This window comes from Antechinus flavipes, chromosome 2 (assembly GCF_016432865.1).
Source record: "Antechinus flavipes isolate AdamAnt ecotype Samford, QLD, Australia chromosome 2, AdamAnt_v2, whole genome shotgun sequence".
Lineage (NCBI taxonomy): Eukaryota > Metazoa > Chordata > Mammalia > Dasyuromorphia > Dasyuridae > Antechinus > Antechinus flavipes.
Genome location: NC_067399.1, coordinates 32,711,802 through 32,734,028, shown reverse-complemented (window position 1 = coordinate 32,734,028; position 22,227 = coordinate 32,711,802). Strand labels below are relative to the sequence as shown.

Here is a 22,227-nt window from a genome sequence, read left to right as displayed (position 1 = left end):
GACCAACAATGTTCCTTTTGCCCAAGAAACTCAACTTTTCTCACTTCACTGACCTGTTAATGGTATCCAGGTAGGGGCAATGGCGGCTCCTTCGATCCTCAGAGTCTAAGCGTCCATATCGCACTGAAATGAAAATCAAGGATGGAAATTTACAACAAAAGTCAGTGGCAGGTAAAAGTTAAAGAAGGGGGCAGCCAGAAGCCCTGAGCGCAATTCAATGGCGGTGTAAAACAGAGCACTACCAAGAAAGCAATCGGCCATTACCGAACAGAGACCAGTCCTAGAAGGAGAACATAAATTCCCCTAGCTGTAGCTCATCACTTCTCCCCTGGATGGCTGGAATAGTCATCTCATGGTATTCTAATTGGGCCTTTAGGATAAAATGCATACTTTTAGCTTATAATTTAAGGCCCTCCACAATCTTATTCCAACTTACTTAAGCTTACCAACTTCAGTTCATTTTATTCTCCTTCACAGATTTTATGATATAGCCAAACTGGAATGGATTCCCTCCTCTTTCTGGAAAACTTTTCTTTTACAAGACCCAACTCGGGTGTCCCCTATTTATTAAAACTATCCCTGTGCTTCAACTGAAAGTTCTCTCTCTCTCCAAATTTCTTTCAGCATTCTGTCCAACAGTTCCTTGGCCCTGATCATACCCTATCATACTTACGTAAATATAGTCTTCTTCTATCCTGACTCTGGGATGGAATTTAACCTAGGCAGCAAGATGGCACCATGGGCCTGGAAGCCTTAATTCCAACCCTAACCCTATGACCCAGGACAGGTCATTTAACCTCTCAGCCTCAGTTTCCTCACCTATAAAAGGAGAAAAGTAATAGCACCTGAGTTGCTTCTTGAAGGGATTGTTGTAGCAAACTTGTTAACATCTATATGATGCTTTTTGCCAACCTTTAAAAGCTTTACATGCTATGACTGCAATTACTACAGAATGAAAAGAAATAAGCATGCATTAAGCACTTTCTATGTGCCAAACACCAATAGTCTTATCGGATCCCCAGGACTCTCTTGGGAGACTCTTATGATGATGTTATGTCCCCATTTTATAGTTAAAGAAATCAAGGCAGGCAGAATTAGGAGACTTGCCCAGACATTTGAAGTGGAATTCATGCTCGGGACTTCCCAACTCCAAGCTCAACACTCTATTCACACCTTTCCTTCTGTTTGCCTTTAGAGCAGCAGCAGCATTATAGAGCACTTGACAAATAATCTTTTCAACCCTCACAACAACATGGGGAGGTTGATGCTATTATTATCCTCATCTTATAGTGGAATACTGAGGCAGAAATGACTTGCTCAGAGTCACACAAAGTGTGTGAGGCTGGATTTGAATTCAGATCTTCTGGACTCTAGGCCGGGTACTCTTTCCATGGTGACACTCAACTGCTAATGATGGCAGAGAGGTCCTCGAGCACAGTGATCTCCTCATGTCTTTGCATCTACCGTGGGGTCTCGATAAATATCGAAATGAATCAAAGGGAATGAGTCAAAAACATCCCACAAAAATTAATTTAACAAAAACTCACTAATCAAGTATGTGCAAAAAACTGGGAATATTACAGAGAGGGAATCCCTTCCCACCAATAATAATAATATAAAGCCAAATCATTATCACACAAGTCAGTACTGCAAGGTCCTTGAGAATAGAAACATCCTACTCATCACTGAGTTCCGTACAATCCCTAATACAGAGCCTGGCATAGAGTTCAACTTGTTACTATATGTTGCTAAAGGTGCTCAGAGTAAAAGATTAATTCTAGCCAATGCAATTAGAGAAGGCTACATAGAAGAGACATTGGAGACTGTAGAATTACTAGATAAACCTTCATTCAACAGCAAATCCAATCTCCTCATTTTACAGATGAGAAAATTGAAGTCCCAAGAAGTTTTGTGATCTGTCCAGAGTCAGACAGGAAATAAGCCCAAAGAGCCGAGATGTCTCTGATTCCTAACCCAGCATGTTTCCTCTCCAAAGGGCATGGGAGTGACAGATGTCTTGTCAGGGAAACAAGGCTGGCAAATCAGGGGATCTCTAAGGTCTCTTTCTAGCTCTACTTCCTATGATTGGTCAGGAATTCCCAGCAGAAGAGCAAGCGTGAATAATTGTCGGGAAGGAAGAAAAACAAAAACTGTGTGTCTGATGTTATAAAAAGGATGTCAGAGAGCAATACACTGCCTGCTTCACCAGGTTCTCCCCCAGAAACTAGTGAATCTATTACTATTATTTGCAACTGTCATTCCCTGGGGCATCCTCCCTATGGAGGGAGAGTGTGTTGGCTGAACTTTGGGTCAATGAGGAATCTCTGAAGACAGAGAAAAAGAGAGAAGAAACTGCCTTCCTGTTAGAAATGTTTTAAATGTTGGATAATGAAGAAACAGAATTTTAAGAGTCTGTGAAGAACAGTTTACAATGCATTTTGGAGAGACTAAAATAGCTAAAAATTGGGCAGAGAAAATAAATTTAACTCATATAAGGAGAAATATAAAAAGGATGCTTAAAAATCTAATCAGTATCTTAAGTGAACTGAATGGTAGAATGTTTGTAAAATTGAAGTCATTTGCTATTACAGTGGTGTTTAAAATGACTTCTCTTTCACAGTTAAAATATTGCAAATAATTACATCTACTAATTCCACTATTACTAAATTATATATCTAATAATTTTAATACTTAATTATATAAGATTAAGAGATTTAATATCGAGATGAGAAGAGATATAGACATATTATGAATATAAAGATATTGAGAATGTAAATTTCTCCTTCCGGGTATAATTAACTATTTGAAACTAAATTTTTAATAAATTCATGATAACTGTCTAATTATTATTAAATCTTAAAATATTCAAACATATACTGAAGGATACAAGATGAGTTTAATATAGGACCAAGAAAAGTAGAAGGCTAAAAAATAACCTACAAGTAAACCCAGTCAACCTCAGACCTTGTTACAGAGCTAAACAAAAAAAAAAAAAAAGGGGGGGGGGGGGGGAGAAGGAGGGAGAATAGGAAGGATTTGGAATGCCAGGCTAAGTAGCTTTTATATATGGTTGCACAAGGCTACAGGGCGCATTCATTCAAAATGCATGTATTAAGTGCTTTTTGTGTATCTGGCACTGCTGGATGCCAGAAACAGACAAAATGAAAAATCTCTGCTCTTGAGGAATGTTAAGTTCCATTGAAGTAAACAACATGTATGCATAATTAAAAACATGTACAAAGCAAATGTAAAAAACTGGAGATGGAAAAGCTAGCAAGTAGGGGGGAAATCAAAAGCCAGTTTTTGCACAAAGCTAGAGATTAAAGTGAGGAGGCAGTATTTCTCAGCCAAGCCAGATGGTGACGAGAAAGTGAGGGAGAGTGTTGGTTTGGAACTATCATTCCAGCATATTAAGTTTAAAAAGGTTTGAGAAACACAATTTCTGGGCAATATAGTCATTTTATTAAGGTTAGGGAATGTTTATTAATAAAAGGATGGTAATTTGGCCTCACAGACCAAAGACTCCGCATGGGGTGGCCTAATTTATATGCTCTTGGAAAAAGAGGAATTCCTGAGGGTGGCAATTACCTCTGGTTAATAATTAATGAGAACGAGAGGCTGAGATACCTGACTTGGCTCACTCAAGTCTTTATCAAGGAGATGTATCAATTTCCCCATCAATTTCCATGTTACCTGTCTGACAAAAGGAGGGAATGCACATTTTCCTAGACCTGAATGAGCAAACACAATGAGAGCCCAAACTCAGGATTTCTTTTATTGTCTTTGATCAAATCTCAGCCATGCTGGCTAGAAATTTGTCTTTCAGAAAGAATTCCCATGTTAGTTGATTTCTAGATGAATAAGTGGAAAAGGAGAAAAATCCTGGTTCTGATTATTATTAATATGAGAAAAATAATCATTTCTCACACTATGAAGTTCCTTTTGGATCTTTTGATTGTCACTCATCATATTAGCTTTCTCTCTAATGTGGAAATCTGATAAATATGCCTTCCATATCATTCTATGTGGTATTGACAAAAATGTCAACCCAGAACAGGGTCAATGACATAACCCTAACACATACAACGGAAGGCACAACTTTTAAATGAGGCATATTTTCTATCCCCTTTGTTCTTGCGACTTGGGTAAAGGTAAAATAAACACATAGAGGTAATTATAATCCCTGAGAAAAGCATTCAATCAAACCTAAATTTTCTCTTTCCAATTCTTCCCAGAGCATCATGTTCTGCTGTTTGGGACCAATCAGAATATGTTGCCCTTCTACCCGACAGCCAACCCTTCAGGTACCAGAGACAACCATTACAACTCTTCCTCCCCCAAATGCCTTCAGTTCCTTCCACACATCTCTATATGGGAGCAAGCATTTACATAGCCTGTTACTTTGCACACTGCTTGTTATGTCACTTAAACTTCATCCCAATGCTGTACGGTTGATGCTCATAAGGCAGAAGCTCTTCCCACACTGATTTCCTCTAACTCCAATTGTGCAGTTTCATGACCCTGACCTCTAAGTTTCCTTCCAGCTGAGTTGGTACATCATATCTGGACAGCTCCCAGACCCCAAGGCCTGATACAGTCTTTACAAATAAATCCTATGAATTTTGAAAGCCAGATTCCTCAGTTTGCCTCTATATAAAGTTCACTCCAGCTAAACTGCCTTGTCTGCTGTTCCTATATAGGACAATCCTCCCATTTCTATGTGCTGCCAAAGGCAATCTTTCTCGTCTGCATGCTCCTTCTTCCATAGAACCCCTGCTGTTCAGTTGTACCAGACTCTTCCTGACCCCATTTGGGGTTTTCTTGGCAAAGACTGAAATGTTTTGCCACTTCCTTCTCCAATTCATTTTACAAATAAGAAACTGAGGGAAACAGAGTGAAGTGAGTTGTCCAAGATCACGCAGCTAGGAAATGTCTGAGGCCAGATTTGTCACAATGATGAGTCTTCCTGACTCCAGGCCTGGGCTCTATCCAGTGTCACTTAACTGCTCAAAGATTCCCTTCAAGGTTCAGCAACAGTACTACCTGCTCACAGAAAAGATAGGCCGAGTCCTCATTAATACAGCTCCTTCCTACCCTGCAAGTTGTATATGTGTATGTATAAATGTTACACTTTCTATATATGTTAAATCTCCTTAAAAGGCAAGGAACTTTCATTTTTGTCTTTGATCCCCAGAGGCCAGTATAATGTCCAGCTTAATAATTGTGTGCTTAATACATGAATGATTGAACTGAATTAAATCAAGAATAATAGTAGAATAAGTACTCCTGGAAAAACATTTTTCAATCCTTCAAGGAAAAGCTCCTATAACATTACTGCCAAAAAAGATTGCATTAGGTAGTGCCATAAAAGTGGAGAGAACTCTGGCTCTAGAATCCTAAGATCCGAGTTCCAAGTCCTGTGCTTACTATCTGTATGACATAGAGCATGTCACTTAACCTCCCCAATCCTCAGCTTCCCCTTCTGTGAAACTGAGCCTAAAACCAGACAGGCTTCAGCTAGGATCCGGAACGGTTTAGTTAATGACAATGAGGAGCTGGGGTACCTGATTTTTCAAGGACAAAGGGAATGATGAACTTCCTCGGGGAGCTTATGTTTTGACACTTTTTCTGAGGCTGAATTCCCTTCCTAAATTCATCTCGAACCCACCTTTTCTCGAAAGGCCCACAGTGCCCCCGGGCCAGCACCTTCCCACACACACAGATTAAGGTAAAGTAGAACGGGAAAAAAGTCGCCAATGACAAAACGCTCGGTGTCAGGACTCTGGACAACTTAGCGGGAAGGCAGGGAGAGGGCAGCGTGGCTGCGCCCTGGGCACCTCCAGGAAGCCTCCGTCCCTTATAACGGGGCCTTCCCGCGCTAAGAAATCACTCTGGACTTAATTTGCAATCACCGAGTGGTTCCAGGTTACCTTCCCCCCTTGTTAGGCCAGCTCCTTGAGGGGAGGGCCGGCCTCCATCTCGCGCCTAACGGGGCAGTCGGTGCCCTCCCTTGGCCTCATTTTCCACACCTGGACACAGAAGGGGAAGGAATGGCCGTCTTCGGGGGCTCCTTCCAGCTTCGGGTTAGCGGGAAGGGGAGAGAAAGGGGAAAGAGGGACTCCCCGGTCCCGACCCCGCGCACCTCGCACCTCCCGCTCCGGCTCGGAGTCCTCGTCGGCCTCGCGCTCCCGCTTCACGCGCGTCCCCGGTAGCAGCGGCGCGGGCACGAGCGCGGGCACGCTCCCGCTCGAGTAATCTCGCGCCGCCGGCTCCGAGTTCCGTTCCCGCTTTACGCGCACCGGACTCCCCCGAGACCCTGTGCCCTCCGAATCCCGATCCCGCTTCGACCGACTCGAGCTGCTCCGGGACTCCGCATCCCGCTTGCCCCGGGCGGAGCTCCGCGTTTCCCTTTTCGTACGGCTAGACATCCCCGCCGGCCACCGGCCCCGCTGCGCGCGCTGTCCCTCCGCGCAGGCGCAGAGGGTTGCCCGGTGCCGCCGCGCCTGCGCGCCACAGCTGACCAATCAGCCGCCGTACTTCTGGCCAATCCGCAGCAACGTCTGCTGGAGGCTCCTGGCGCAGTAGTCCGTATCTACAAACCGATTTCCCAGACTTCCGTGTGTGACTCCTGAATGTTCTTATTGGTTCTTGCTCTCATCAACGGGGACAGAATGAGCCAATCATTCGTTACTCAGAGTTTCTTATTTAAAGGGCCAGATGGCCCTTAACTGACCCTAGATCCTAGGACTGGAGAAATTCTTATGTGACTGATGCACCATGGAAAGATGCTGTCGCGTCCCTTAGAGGCTGCGATGGATGCAGTGCACACATCCAACTGCCCATGAGTTTTTTAAAATAATTTTTATTGATGTTTTGTGTTTCTTATATCAGCATTGTAACAGCCCCTCCCTCTCCCTGAGAACCATCAAATAAGACGTATTTACTTTTAATAAAGAACAAATGTAGGGGGAGCTAGGTGGTGCAGTGGATAGAGCGTCAGTCCTAAAGTCAGGAGGACCCGAGTTCAAATATGACCTCAGACACTTACCACTTCCTGGCTGTGTGACCTTGGGCAATTCACTTAACCCCAATTGCCTCAGCTTTAAAAAAATGTCAACTGACTGACGGAGTATTAAAATGTAGAAGCAAGAGCACTTGGAAAATGATAAAGATAAGTACGTGACATGAAACAGAAACAAGCAAAAAAGATTGTGAATGATCGTCACAAAGTTACTTAATTCAACATCCAAAATTAACAGTAATTGTCGGGCAGTTCCCAAGCTCAGTGAAATTATAGTTTCCCCACAAAAGAAAAGCCCAGCCCCGACACAGCTTTTGGCATTGAGTTCGACCATGAGCCTTCATAATGCCGTGGGAAGGATGCTGTCGTTTACTGTTGGTGTCACTAGGACTCAAGTTCTCTGGGTCTCAGTTTACTCTCTGGAAAACAAGGGGATTGGCCTAAATGGTGTTTAAGGTCTTTTCTAACTCTAGAATAAAGATAGGATTCCAAACCCATCCTACAGCAATTAATCATAGGAGAGCCTGAAGACGCCATTGAATCAAAAACAAAAAATATAGGGATTTTGATTAAGTCGTTTTTCAGCCTTGACATATTTAGTGCGTAATATATATACAATATGTCCCCTCAAGCAGCTTAAGGGAGCACACAATAAATACATACAAAGCAAGTGATGTACAGGATAAATAGGAAATAATTAAAAGAGGGAAAGCTTTGGAATCCAGAAAAACTAGAAAAGGGTTCAGCACTGAACCAAAGAGTATATGCTGGGGAGTTGAATGCCAAAGAACATTATATGTGTTTTCTCCTAAGGGCAACAGAAAGCCACTGGGGTTAATGAGAGGGTGATTTGATCTGACCTATAGTAGGCACAGATTGATGTTTGTTGATTAATGTTTGACTATTAGGTCTTAATATTCTTGCCTGTAAAATGAATAGATTGTAAGATCCTTAACTATTTTCTTTCTGTCTCTGTCTCTCTCATACCTTAAGGGAAACTGAATTAAGGGAGTTAGAATGGAAGTTGAAATCCTGTATCCCTCTTATCTCTAATTTCAAGGCTGGCCATGTCGAGGATGGAAGTGGAAGGGATGGAGAAATGACCAATTAAAGGGCTGGGACTCTGCTTAGGGGAGGAGAGGGGGCAATCTCTGACCTCAGGATCTCAGGAAATTTGCAATTCTATTGGAACTTGCCAGCAAGTCTGTTGCAGCACCCTTAGGATCTCGTACATATATGTACATATGCACATATGTATATACGTGTACGTGTATGTGTAATATGTGTATTATTATATATACATATACATATATGTGTGTGTATATATATATATGTATATATAGTTTGCATGCTCTCCTATTAGGAAATGAGCTTCTTGAGTGAAGAGGATGTTTTCGCTTTTCTCATTTCGAGCTTTTACTGGAGTGTCTGGCCAACCCTAAGCATTTAATGAATTCTTCTTGTTGAAGACAGCAGGGATTTCCTTTCTATCTGTAGCCCCCTTGTTCCGCAGTGTTTGGTACATGGAAGTTACTTAATAACTGTTTTCCCTCCATTCACTCCTTCATTCATACTAGGAGGAGAGAATATAGCACGCCCGAGGAGACCGCTAAATACAAAGTATATACAAAGTAAATAGGACATCCTCTCGGAAGGAAGAGAACATCAGAGGCCCGCCTCGCAAAGGGGCGGGCCCAGCCCAGCGCACACAGAGAAGGGGCCGGACCAAGCTGGGGAGGCGGAGAGAAGAAGGGCCAATGGGGATGGGGAGGGGCCGCGCGCGGGGGCGGGGCCAGCCGGGAGAGGTAGTGGGGCTGGGGGGAAGGGAACGCGGCCGCGGGTGACGGTTGCTCAGGCGGCGGGGGCGGCGTTGGCTTTTTTTTTCCGAGCTCCCGGAGCGTCTCAATGGAAGCGGAGCCGGGTCCGGGCCGGCGCTGCTGCTGCAAACCGGGGGGACGTTTGGATATGAGCCACGGCTTCGTGCACCACATCCGGCGGAACCAGATCGCCCGGTGCGGCGGGGCCCGGACCCTGCCCGGGGTTCTACCCCCTCCCCCACCCTCCCCACAGCCCCCGGGTCCTGTCTCCCCTCCCCCAACTCCAGAACCCCTGGATCCCAGCCCACTATCCCGGTCTCGGCTCTGGTCCCTTCCCCGCCCCCTCCCCGGGATCCCTGACCCAGTTCTTTCCTCTCTCCTTCACCCCCCCCATCCTTGTACCCCCGGATCCTTCTCAGCCTTTCGATCTCTTCCTCGCCCTACCTCGCCGGGGTCGCTATTCTATGTTCCCCTGCTCCTGGGTCCCTGACCCAATTCCTCCCTACCTTGGTCCCTGCCCCCTGTCCTAAAACACGTCCTCTCGCCCTGACCCTTCCCTGCTCCCTCTGGGTCCCTACCTCTATTCCCGCATCCGACGTCCCCTCGATCTGCCCCTAACCTTTGAAAGTCTTGGTCCCCGCCCTCTGCTCCCCTAGCCCGGCTGCCTTCCCTCTGCTGCCAGCCCCTGGATTCCTGTCCCCGTTCCTCCCGCTCTCCCTGAAACCCTACCCCTGCCCTCATCTCTGCTCTCAGGCCCCTTCCCCATTCCCTCCTCCGGGGTTCTACCCCTCGAGTGTCGACCTCCGCCCCCCAATCCTTTCCCTTCTCCTTGCCCCCTAACTTGAGAAGCCTCCTCCTTCGGGACCCTCTGATTCCTGACCTTCCCCCCTTCCTCCGGCCCGCTGATCCCTGACCTCTGCTCTCATCCCCTCTCCATCCCCCCTCGCAGAGATAATTACGACAAGAAGATGAAGCAGGCTGCCAAGGAGAAGGTGCGGAGGCGGCTCACCCCGGGCCCTACGAGACCCCGAAAGCCCGACCAGCAGGTGTACTTACCCCGACGACGAGGGGAGGCAAGACTGAGCCGGCCCGGGGCCTCCACTGGGAGCCGGGGTGAGAGAGCTAGTTCGAGGGGACTCGGTCACCGGAGCCTCTAGCTAGCTGGGGTCGCCGGGCAGGTCCCTGGATCTCTGTGTTTAAGATCAGGAGGCGGGACAGGACGCAATGGAAAGAGCTTCGGGCTAAGAGCCAGGGAGAGATGAGTTAGAATCTTGCTATTGTCACTTCAGAGCTGGGTGGTCCTGCAAAAAATGGAGATGTGCTGGAGGTAGTGGGGGCCATGGAAGTTCAGCCCCCTGTTCCTCATGGTCCAAAAGGTTCAATGACTCACAGGATTTCATGCCTGAGAAGTGAGAGAAGCCTGGAAGCTAGACTTGCAGGTTCTACTTCCGTCACTGGCTAGCTGTGTGATCTTGAGCAGGGTACTGAACATCTCCGAGTTTCTTCATCTGTAAAATGATGGGATGGGACTATCGGATCCCTAAGTGCTGAACTCAGGAAGACCTGAGTTTACACACTTACCAGGTATATAATCAAGGGCAAGTCACTTAACCTCAGTTTACTCATCTGTAAAATGGGCTGTCTCCCAGGGCAGTTGTGAGGATAGAATGAGATAATGATGCACTTCAAAAGGTGCCAGTAGATGTTTATTATTATTATTATAATGTGAAAGGATCCTAGCTCTAGAAATGGAAGGGATTTTACATATAAGGAAGCTGAGTCAGGAAGGGTGACTTGACCTATGCCACACAATTCATAAGGATGGGTATGATGTGCACCCAAGACCTCTGACTTCAAAACTAGTGTATTCCTTCCTTGATGACCGAGAAAATTATTTTCTTCTTAAAAAAAAAAAACCTTAATATTTTATTTTTCCAAAGGTAGTTTTCAATATTCACTTTTGCAAAACCTTGTGTTCCAAATTTTTCTCCCTATCTCCCTTTCTCCCCCTTCTCAAGACAGCAAGCAACCTGAAATAAATTAGACATAAGAACTTCTTCTAAACATGGAACTTATTTTCTTGACCATAAACCAGGACTTGGAAACAACCGACCTGCTTTCAAATCAAGGTCTTGCATTTGTTCTAATAATTATTGGCTAGGTCATTACCTCTGGGCCTTAGTTTAGTTGTCAAAAGAGGATATAAGTATCAAACAGGACTTTTTGCAAGGTAACAATATGTATCAGTTACACAAATAGCTACATAAATGTATACTATTGTTGTTACATAGGAAGAAACTGAAACTTGAAGAAAGGCAAAGAGAAGGATTTACACAGTATCAGGCAACAAATTAATGTCAGTTACCCAGACTCCCCTGTCCCTGTGTTTGACCCTCCCAGACTTTGTGGGGACGCTAGTCACCAGGTTGGCTCAGAATGGTGTAGACCCACCCACCTCTGGACTGTTCTTGGGGCAGGTGAGGAAGGATGCTACTTCCTGGGACATTCCCCCACTTGTCTCTTTGGCCATTGTCATTTTAGCCCTTCCCCTTTCCCCCCCTCACCACTGATTTCTCTTGGGCCAGATACAAACTTCCCTGCATGCAGCCTGGAATATGAGGAGTCCAGTGAGAGCAGCTGTAGCGGCAGCTCAGACCCAGAACCCCCCAGCCTTCAGCTTTTCTGCCTAGAATACGAAGCAGACAGCGGGGAAGTTACATCTGTCATTGTATATCAGGTACAGCATGGGAAGGGCATTGCTGGGAAGGGGGAGGGGGGAGGGATGGTGGTAAGAAATCTGGGTTTCCTGGGCAGGAAAACAAAGGATGGCTGCCCTCTGTCACCCCCAGGGGATAGCTCAGAATGGACCCAGGAGTCACTGAAAACATGTATATAGGATCCCGGGAAGGGACAAGTAAATATGTGCTAGGCCCCTGCCCCATAATGCTCTGCTCTCTCTGCACACTCAAAAAGAAATTATTTGCCTCCTACTCAGGATGATGACCCAGGAAGGGTAAGTGAGAAGGTCTCAGCCCACACACCCCTGGACGCACCCATGCGAGAGGCCCTCAAGATTCGAATCCAGGAAGAGATGGCAAAGCGAAAGAGCCGGCCCTGAGTGCTGCAGACCTTCCTGGGACTGGACTGTCTTGGCTTGTACTGTCAGAGCTGGAGGTTACCCTGTCCCCTTTATCCTGGGGATTCCAGGCCCGGTCTGGCCTCCCCACTCAGCTGCTGGAGCTTTGGGAGAAGTGTCCGCTGCCAAGTTGGCCCCTGGCATCTCCTTTGCTGTGTCCTCTGCCATCTCTGCACAGACCACAGCTGCCTGGGAGTTTGCAGAAAAGGGTTTCTCTGGCCTTGTGTCCTGCTAGCTGGAATTCTGAGATGTGCAGCCCCCCCAATCAGTGAGCGCCCTGAAGAGCTTTCCCCACCCACAGGGGTTGATCCCTAAGCCCTGATTGTGCCAATCAATGGACTCCGTTTTCATGGGAGGTTCATGTCCTCTTTCTTCCAAATTTGTGCTTTTTGTGTTTGGGAAAGTGTTTCTCCTTACCAAACTCCAGAGCTTCTGGAGCATTTTCTCAGCCCTGTTTCCTTCCATTTTCCTCCTTTGATTTCCATGATAACTGTCTCAGGTAGGACCCTAGAGCTTCTCCCCACACCCAGGGCCTTGTACCACCTCAGCTTACACAGCTGTAAGTTTTCTCATTTTGACCACTATTAATTATCCACAAGAGCCCTATGGAGAGACTATAGAGTAAAGCCCCAAGATCTGTGTGGTTCTAGAGTACCCCTCGCAGGGTTCCTTCCTTTCCAAGGAAGTCCTGCCAGGCGCCCATCAGAACGAGAATCTCAGTGGAGCCCAGATGCTTCTGAGAATGAGGCTTGAGGAGAACTGAAAATGAGATTACAGACTCTCCCAACTGACTCAGCACTCTCCAGTTAACAAAAGGAGGGGCTGAATAAGCAATAATTACCCAATTGGAGACTTACTGCTCCTTCATCTTCCCTTTTATTTAAAACAAGAACCCAAACTATTGCCCAGATGGAATCCAGAGATCCCCTTGTCCTTCCCCTCCCTGACCGCCATCTGAACCTCCCACCTTTAAATGTATAAAGTATGTTTGAGATTTTTAGAATAAAGGTACCAAAGAAAAAGATCTCTCAGCTATTAAGCATTCTTCCCAGTACCTGGGCTAGGCTACGATCTGAGATGGGTCCTAGTATTTCTACATTGTACTGTCTTCCCTTCCTATCCCCCACCTTCCCCAATAGGCACAAAACCGGGCTACTAGGAACACTTAATGGAGCAGGGAGTATCACCTGCTTCCCAGAATCCAGCTTGGCTCCTATGAGTGATGCAGATTGGAAGTGAACTTCTGTCCTGACGATGCTCCTCCTTCATATCAGAACCTTCACATAATACTGGCTCCTGGCAGCTTTGTTAGAACTCTTACAAGCCCCTAAAACCATGGTTGGTCTAGGCCTCCTACCTCTGAGGAGCGGAGCTGGGCAAATCCTTAGACCATCTGTAACCTTCAGATTGGAAACAAAGCCACACTTTTGTAAACTCAGTTAAATTAGAGCCTCGTGGGATTAGGTGGCTTGGTGGGTGGAGTGCTAGGCCTGGAATGAGGAAATCCTGAATTCAAATGTAACTCTGAGACAAATGGGGTTAAGTGACCTGCCCAAGGTCACACAGCTAATGTCAATTTCCTCATTTGAAAAATAAGCTGGAGAAGGAAACAGCAAACCATTCCACTCTTTGCCAAGAGAACCCCAAATGAAGTCTTGGAGAATTCAACAAATGTAGGCTGTAAGATAGGAAGAGACCAGAATGATTAGCCACCTTCCCAAGCAGAAATAACACATATACCCTGTCATCCCTATTCCCAGAATGCATCTGCATTGAGCACTCTCAGAATTGGCTCCAAATAGAAGCAAAGTTAGGGTGTTAAGATAAAAAAAAAAAAATTCCCCACATCTCTCAAAAGTACTGCAGGTGTTAGTGCCAACATTAGAAACCACTGGAGAGGCCTTCTGGGTTGATTAGGCTGGCTCAACCACTCAATTCTCCCCATGGTATACAGAGAAACTAATAGATTTCATTTGGGCTAGAAGACTTCACCCCGGGGGCTTTCTTAGCCTGGGGCCCCCAAGGACATGTAGCCCAGTCAGAGCTGTATTACTAGGCCAACACAGGGGTTAAGGGCTGAAAAAGCACACTGAAGTAATTTGTTTTAACAAGACATAGGCCAGGGGTTCTTAACCCTTTGGGTGTCCTAGACTCCTTTGGCTGCCTGGGAAAACCTGGGGCTTCATGCTCTGAATGTTTTTCAAGGCATAAAATAACCTCGGATTACTGAGCACGCCCATATTCTTGGAGTACAGCTATCAAAACAAACATTCATGATCCCCCGGTTCCCTGGGATGGAACCTTAATTCTAACAGTTTCCTCTCTGACCATGGCAACACTATTTGTCTACTCTCTGGCCTTGTTCTGTGAAAGGGGCTCTCGGCTTAAGCAAAGTCTATGTAACATTCTTCTCCCAAGCAAGCTGTCTGATGCTGAAAATGGGTATTTGAAGCATTACTGTGGAACAATAGACTGCCTTTTAAACAAACAGGCTTCCCCCCATTAGAATGAGTGTCAGTCCTTCAAATGGCCTTTGGAGGCTATTCTGGAATTGTTCTGGGTCTCCTGGGCTTCAGCCTCCCCTCCAGCCCATCCTCCACAGCTGTCTCAAAATCTCTCTCAGACCCAGGTCTGACTCTGGAAACCCTCAAATCCAGCAATTATTACTCGCCTACTACATGCCAAATTCTCTATGCTGGGGGTGGGGATAATACAAAGAAAAAGGGGTGTCCTTGAACCTACATTTCGCTAAAAAGCTATATTGTCCTTAATTCTCAAAGAGGACCATGACATTAGGGAGGTGATGCCGTGAAATGCAAGTGATGTGAGGGAGGCTGGGCAAGGTCACCTGCCTCACTTTCCCCTCCAGAGCCATCTGGGTCCAGTGGCCAGATAGAGATCAGGAGGACTGGTGCTGGCCCTTGGTGCAATGGGAGATCTCAGCCTTTTTAACCTAAGATCTTCAACACGTCTCCATTTGACAGAGGCTGCACCCATGGTGATTAAGGCTAGGTAACAACTGAGGCAAAGAATGGCCTTTTATCTAGTCCTATATATTTGTAAAATCACAATAGATAAGCATAACTATGGCTCTAGAAGGCTTAGAACTTCATGTAAAGGATGATATATGGGTGGGGTTGGGCCTCTGGAGAATAGGAAATTCCCCAAAGGGCTATATTTCCACTACCATTCACAAAGGCAGCAGACGTACACTGGTGGTCAGGTCCCTTGGAGCTGGTAAAGGACATAACCCACCAGCCTTCCTTGCCTTGCCCAGCCACTGGGGATCTTTATGACAAATGGATCTATGCCTACCTCTCCCTCTGCTCAACTAGAATCAAAGACTATCAGAATTGTGTCCAACTCTCACCAGAGAATCAGAACCAGGATTTTGAATCTAACTTTCCCATCAGCCTTCTACAGGGTGGGGGAGGAAGGTTTTCTAGCCAATACTTGATTTCACCTTAAATCTGAGGGGTCTCTCTTCAAGATGAAAATCTATGAATGAAGGTCTCAGTGTTAAAAGACTTCTATGACTCACCAAGATCCAAAGATTGTAGCCCCTCTCACCAGATCCAGATCCAGACTCAGACCATGGTTATTTAATTTTACGTGGCCCAAGGGTGCTTCTTTTTCTGCTGCTGCTGGTGGTGGTTGTTAACTTGATTTGCTATCTATAATAAAAAATGATATCATTCAAAAAGAAGGCTTGGAGCTAGTGAATTCTAGAAAGATTTTTCATTAGAAGTGGTACATAGGAGGCAGTTAGGTGGCACAGTATAAGAGTACCAGCCCTGAAGTCAGGAGGCCCTGAGTTCAAATATGGCCTCAGACACTTAACCCTGGGCAAGTCACTTAACCCCAAATGCCTCAGCAAAAAAAAAGTGGTACATAGGCAGACCATAGAAGTAGCCAGGACCTCAGATAGATGGAGATGTGGAGATGGAGAAATGCTGCCAGGTCTGGGAGATGGGAAGTTATATGTGGTATAAGAGGAAGAGAAGAGCAAGTATAACCAGGAATTTGTAGAATATGTGAAGGGGAATGATGGGAATTGAGGCTGGCAAAGTAGGCTGGGGCCAGAAGATGAAGAGCTTTAAATACCAGGATGAATAGAGCCCAAGCTGTTCCCGAGTAGGGGAGTAACAAGGTGAGATGTGGACTCTAGGAGAATTATTTTGGCAACTGCACGAAGGTGGATTGGAGGGGAGAAACTGGAAGCCAGGAGTCCTATGAGGTGACTTAAAATCTAGAGATTAAGGCCTAAGGCAGGGTGGTGGCCCTGAGAGTGGAGAAAGAGTAACAGATGTATTGTGAAGGTAAAATTGGTAAAACTTTGCAACTGATGAAATATAAAGAATGGTGATGGAGGGGGGAGAATCAAGAATGATGTCAATGGTTGCAAACAGGATGGAGGGTGGTGTCTCTATGGCAACCGGAAAGTGGAGTGATAGAAAACAGATTCCCTTTTGAACACACTGAGTTTGAGGTATCTTTGGGGCATCCAGTTGGAGATTTGAGCTGCCTGGGATTCCTCTGCATAGAAATGATCATTAAATTCATGAAAGTCGAAGAAATCTAGGAGAGACAAAAAAGATCTAGGACTGGAGGGGAGGTTTTGGATTTAGAGACAAGACTTGGATTTATAGCCCAATTTACTGTCTAAACCTGGATCCTCTGTATAAAGTGATGCGGGAAAGATTCCTTTCTAGATTGATAAAAGAAGTTTATTATTGGGTAAGCAAGGTTAAAATATAGGTGAAGGTAGAGATAAGGAAGGCACTGGACAGAGGGTCCAGTGGACAGCGGGTCCTCACATGGCTACCAGGTTTGGAATCTCTGCAAAGAGGGGGTCCCAGTGTCTTCCTTTTATAATGGGAGACTTAGCTTGAGGGGCTTTTGGGTGTAGACCCAAAGCTGGCTTAGACCCTGGTGGGGCTGGGACAGGTCCCGATCTTCTATTGGAATTCAAAGGGACCAGGACTTGTGAGTTAAAGGGCAATTTACATTATTAACTAGGAGAGAGTGGGAATCTAGAAAGGAATCTTTCCCGTATCATAAAGGAGTTTGCAATCGATAGTTCTTAAATTCAAGTTCAGATCTGACTCTATGATTTTATAAAGAGATTAAGATCTTGCCAAACATGGAGATTTATGGCTAACATTAACAAGTAGCTTTGGCAGTGGCAAAGCACTTTACATGCATTTTATTTTTTCCCATGAGACAATTGGGATTAAGTGACTTGCCCAGGGTCACACATATAGGAAGTGTTAAGTGCCTGAGACCAGATTTGAACTCAGGTCCTCAGGGCTGATGCTCTGTCTACTCCCCTACCTAGCTGTCCCCATGTATTTTCTAATTTAACCTTCACAATCCTCTGAGATTGGTACTATTATCACCCCACTTGACAGAGCCTCCAAGAGAAAGTGACTAGGAGAGGTTCCGTGACTTACCTGGAGTGGTTCAGGTACTTCCTGATTCCAATCAGTAGTAGCCTAGTGGATAGCACCTTCGAGAATCCAGGTGATAAAAGGCCATGCTTTGCTCATAAGCCTTCAGGGGCTCCAATATGGACTCCAGGATGAAAGGATGACTTCCAGAATGGTGGAAACTCAGATGCCAATTAATGGGCCCCGACTTTGCACTTTTCCAGATGTTTTTTTTCATATTATACCATTTCACACAGTCTTCTGTAACCAAATGGTATTGGCCATTGCTCGAGACTGACCGGCCTCCTCCAGCACTCACCCAGGCCCTTATCCACATCTGGAATCCAGCTCAAGATTCAACATAGGCCACCAAGCCTTTAGGGCCATCCCCGCCCCCAACGGTGGAAAGTGCCTCTTTCCCCGATTACCCTTTCTAAGGTTCATCTAAGAACCAGGGAGATTTCCTTAGTTCCTTGAGGGCAGGAACTATTTCATTTCAGCATCTGGGGCCCCGGTGTCATGCAAATGTACGTGCTCAACGTCTATAGAATTCAATTGAATTATTACAATTGCTTAAAGCATTTTTGAGTGGGGAGGGCGTGGGGGGGGGCGTTAAAATTTAACTGATGCCTGGAGTCTTTGCAAAAAACAAACAACTTTCTAGATACCTTGAATGGAGTGGGGGTGGAGGGGGGGGGGGGGGGAAGACGACAAACATTGATACAAAATCACCAGTTGCTTTGGCTACAATCCACCCCCAAAGTGTGGATCCTGGATCTAAGAGCTGGAAGGAATCTGAGAGGCGGGGTAGCCCAATCCACTCCACCCCCATTTTGCAAAGAAGGAAACTGAACTCCCAAACCATGGGAGATTCCTATTAAGAGTACAGGTTGTAAATGGCAGCGCTTATGTTCAAACCCAGGGTCCTTTCTTAATTCCACAAGGCTGAATTCTTGTCACTTTGTTTCTCTGCCTCCCCTCTACCAAAAGAAAAGGGGGAGGGGAGTGTTTTAGTTTATTTCTCCAAGACCACACCCCAGTCATTAAAATTACACAGATCCTCAGGCTCTCTTTATTCTCTCAATTTGTTTCTTTGTCTAGGAATACACAGTTTCTCAGAATCAGTAGGTTGCACCAGGCTGGTGAATCAGAGCAAGATTGCATGCCGGGAAATCAGGTTGGTCATCTCACTGTCTCACCTTGGAAGGTGTGTGTGTGTGTGTATGTGAGAGAGAGAGAGAGAAAGAGAGAAAGAGAGAGAGAGAGAGAGAGAGAGAGAGAGAAAGAGAAAGTAAGTATATTCCCTGCTGCACCCAGGGGCCCACTCACCTTGTTCCCCAGACTTGGCTGCAAATGATTTTTGGCTGTTTCCCAAAGTCATTTGCCCACCTTCCAAGAACCCATATTTGCCCTCACTGAGGATTACCAAAATATAAATTGTACAAATAAATGTATAAACTCCTCATCATTTGGAAGGAAATGAAAAGTAAATACATTAAAGAATGTGAAGAGCTTACTATGTGCCTGGAATTGTGTTACACTGAAGAGATTCAAATGGAAACGCAAGTCATTGCTCTCCAATCAAGGGAGACACATAAAAAAAGTTTAGTTGGCAGGATGGAAAGACCTGAAAGTCCTGAATGTATGGCACAAGGGCAGATGGGAAAGCCTAGGGATTCACAAGGCACATGGTAAGGCCAAAGGAACTTTAGCAAAGTAGACTGGAAGGACTGGTGGTCACCCCTCTACTGGAACAAAACATGGGAGCTTCACTTTATCTAGGTCGTGTTAACTTTTAAGCAGCTGAGTGGGTTCTGGTGGCCCTGGCTCCTGGGGAAGAAGGTGAAGAGGGAAGGCATCCCCAGGAAGCAATAGAGACAATGATTACTTGGTTAAGTTCTGGATTGCTTCTCTTAAAACCATTCGCACCAAGTTGGAGTCCTCCCCCAGGACTCTTTTTTATTAGTTCTTGAAACAGCTGAGGGAAAAAATTCTACTCTTTCCTATAAAGTTGCCAAGACCTGGGCTTAAGGTCTGTGTTTCCTGGGCAACTCTGGGCGATATCACAGGCTCAAGAGATTCAGGTGCTTGGGACTGGGCAAAAATAGCCTCGAATCTTGGATCAGAATTGTCCTTCAGGATGAAGTCTTTTTTAATCAGTGAAAAGTGACTTCTCCTTTGGAATCCCAGCATCCTCTATCTACTGGCAGGGTCCAGTCAGATACAATATGCCCCTCCCTTTGAATCAGGCCCCAAGAAAGGGCATGCCCTCCATGGTTGGCTGATAGCTGGCAAGGTTTGCTCCTTGAGAGCCAACTCTTGACACCTTGGATGTGTCAGGATTTTGTCAGGATCCTGACAAGATTTTTGTCATTGGGAAGGATCTGCTATCAAAAAGCAGAGCCTTAAGGCAGATAGATGGTATAGTAGACAGAGCAAGAAACCTGGAGTCAGGAGGATCTGAATTCAAATTCAGTCTCAGACACTTAACACTAGTGACCCTAGGCCAGTCACTGAACCCCAATTACCTTGCAAAAAAAAAAAAATAGGAAACCCTTCCACTCTCCTCAGAACAGTACAAACAGTATCTTGAAATCCCTCTCCCTGAACTTTGAGTTTCTGGGCATGTTGGGAGCCAGTCACTCCCTTACCTTCCTGAGCTATCAGAAATCAGGCGACAAAGTAGCCATTGACTGCACGCCCACCCACTTCCAACTCTTCCCTGGGCTTGGAGAAGTCGTGAAAGTGAGTATCTATTCCTGGCCACAAAGGGCAAGGAGAGTGGTCTTGGTCTGGGTTTGTGTCTCTGTCTCTGTCTCTGTCTCTCTCTCTCTCTTTTTATGATTTCAAATAATCAGGGCAGGCAGGTACTCCCCACTTGGCCAATTTAAAAAATATACACAATAGCTCCCTCCCTTCCTTTCGACATTCTTGTAAAGAGGACTGTTCATACCATACATGAAAACTTTGAGAAGTTGGGAAGAAGATACTTTTTATATTATTGATACATATTTTGTATACACAGACAAAAATACAAATCTATCTTTTCTTTCTTAGGACTTTCTTTTGCCAAGCTTTTTTTAATCACTTAATCTTGTTCCTGCTTCCCCCAGAAGGTAGGCTAGCATTAATATGCCCTTTGAAAGGAAGTTACTTTGAATGAGGAAAGTAAAAGTTAATTGACTGATCCAAGGTCATTCAAAGCAACAAAATCCAAACTCAGTGGAAGCCTTGCTGCTTTTTGGTTCAATAAACATTGAATTAAGCATTATTTACAGAGTCCTTTGCTAGACCTTGGGTGAGACACAAGCTTCAGGTGTGCCACGGGTTCCTGTCAGGGAGCCTTTCTTTACCTTTCCAGTCACCCAGCCTGCTTTTCATTCTTGAAGTCATCCTTAACTTACCTTTCTCCTTCACTATATTTCAATCAGTAGCCAGGTGTCCTGGCTCTCACTTCCACAACTTCTGTGTCCTCTGAGACACACAAAAGCCCTCTCCCATCATTCCCTCACCCTCGATCTGGACCCCCTTTTCCGTGCCATCTCTGCAACCTGTCTGCCACACAGCTGCCACTCTGCTTCCCTCAGAGATCTGATCTGCACTCAGAAGTGGTCAGCAGTTCCTGATGGCCTCTCAAATATCATACAGAAGCCCCAGCTTAGCATGAAAGGTCTCCCATAGTGTGGGAACCCATAAAGGTTTCCATAGTTCCACCCTGCTTTTTCCTTCCGTTCATATCAGTTCCAGAACTGATCTGACAGCAATTGCTCCTTAAATGCTTCCTCCAGATTTTTGCACTAGTCTTTAGAATCCTTAGCTTCCTTTAAGGAACAGCTCAGGTAAAACCTCCTAGTGAATCTTGGGGATTTCTACCCATCCCCCCTCACTTATTAGTATTCTTTCTCTGTACCCTGCTTCAAGAATATACCTGGTATTTGTTCATTTCCAAATACATCTCCGAATATGTTGTATTCTTCTCCAGCCCACTTCCGTAGATTTTGGAGCATCCTAAAGGTAGACACAGTTCTGGTTCTGACAGTTCCCCCAACACAGAACTTTCCTACTATGTTCAAGTTTGTTGAAGAACCCCTTCAGAGATCTTCCCAGATTGCATTGGGACAACTGAGTTCAAAATAGCCTCTGGTAGGGAAGGACCACCCTTCCCTCTCTCCATTGGCCCTCTTCTTCAGAAACACACAACGCAGAGATTTAGATGATAACTTCTTTTGTTTGATAGGTTTCAAGCACAGCCATTCACTCAAGCTTGATTAGCAATCTCCAACAGGTGAACCAAGAGTTAAAAGAAAAGGCCCTTAAGAGGAAGCAGGGAGTAGGGAGCTGGCCTTAGATCCAAGTTCTTCTATGAGGTGCTGGCTCACCTGGACCCTGGACAAATCCTTTAACCGCTCACTATTCTAGGCAATTCTCCAAGACCAGTGTTAGAAAGAAGGAGAAGAAAGAAATCCTTTGCAGAATTTTACTGTGAGTGTGTGTGTGTATGTGTGTGTGTGTACACCTTTGAAACCAAAAGTTCAGTCCCTATCTCTCAGCCTTTGTATGAATATCATCCCTCAGTTTGGATTGGAATTAGTCCCAGTCCCCACTTCCCTCCCTCCCTCTCCCTGCTGCTTGCTGGTCTTTCCCAAGGTTTCTGCTAAGCCCCAGGCCTTTATCTGATCCTTTTCCTGTTCCACTTTCACCAGAACATTTTAAAATCTGATTGAAGAATGAGAGTCCACAGGACTGTTACTGACCAAAGTCGACAACCTTCTCCATATGGTCTCTAGATGACCAGCTAAACAACATGATACCTTGACACCCACG

At 45.4% G+C, this 22,227-nt stretch overlaps 2 protein-coding genes across 2 annotated transcripts in view; one reads left to right on the top strand and one right to left on the bottom strand.

Annotated features, from left to right (window-relative positions):
• USP39 (ubiquitin specific peptidase 39) overlaps window positions 1–6,444 on the bottom strand; it is a 33,728-nt gene extending 27,284 nt beyond the window's left edge. The window contains exons 1-2 of the mRNA XM_051974378.1: window positions 6,143–6,444; window positions 54–123 (exon numbers count right to left, since the gene is read on the bottom strand). Coding sequence (XP_051830338.1) covers window positions 54–123; window positions 6,143–6,428 — 356 coding nt within the window. The 5' untranslated portion in view covers window positions 6,429–6,444. The remainder of the gene's footprint in view (window positions 1–53; window positions 124–6,142) is intronic.
• Window positions 6,445–8,838: 2,394 nt separating this feature from the next.
• C2H2orf68 (chromosome 2 C2orf68 homolog) lies at window positions 8,839–12,998 on the top strand. The gene is made up of 4 exons (XM_051974377.1): window positions 8,839–9,033; window positions 9,788–9,951; window positions 11,424–11,575; window positions 11,834–12,998. Exons 1-4 carry the CDS (start codon window positions 8,927–8,929, stop codon window positions 11,954–11,956), a joined length of 546 nt encoding a protein of 181 aa, XP_051830337.1. The 5' UTR covers window positions 8,839–8,926; the 3' UTR covers window positions 11,957–12,998.
• The last annotated feature ends 9,229 nt before the right edge of the window (window positions 12,999–22,227 follow it).

What these genes read in the sequence shown, in the direction of transcription:
- C2H2orf68 (XM_051974377.1), top strand. Translation starts at nt 8,927, where the DNA reads ATGGAAGCGGAGCCGGGTCCGGGCCGGCGCTGCTGCTGCAAACCGGGG. An exon ending in CGGCGGAACCAGATCGCCCG is followed by an intron (nt 9,034 to 9,787) that starts GTGCGGCGGGGC and finishes CCCCCCTCGCAG; the next exon opens with AGATAATTACGACAAGAAGA. An exon ending in CATCTGTCATTGTATATCAG is followed by an intron (nt 11,576 to 11,833) that starts GTACAGCATGGG and finishes CCTCCTACTCAG; the next exon opens with GATGATGACCCAGGAAGGGT.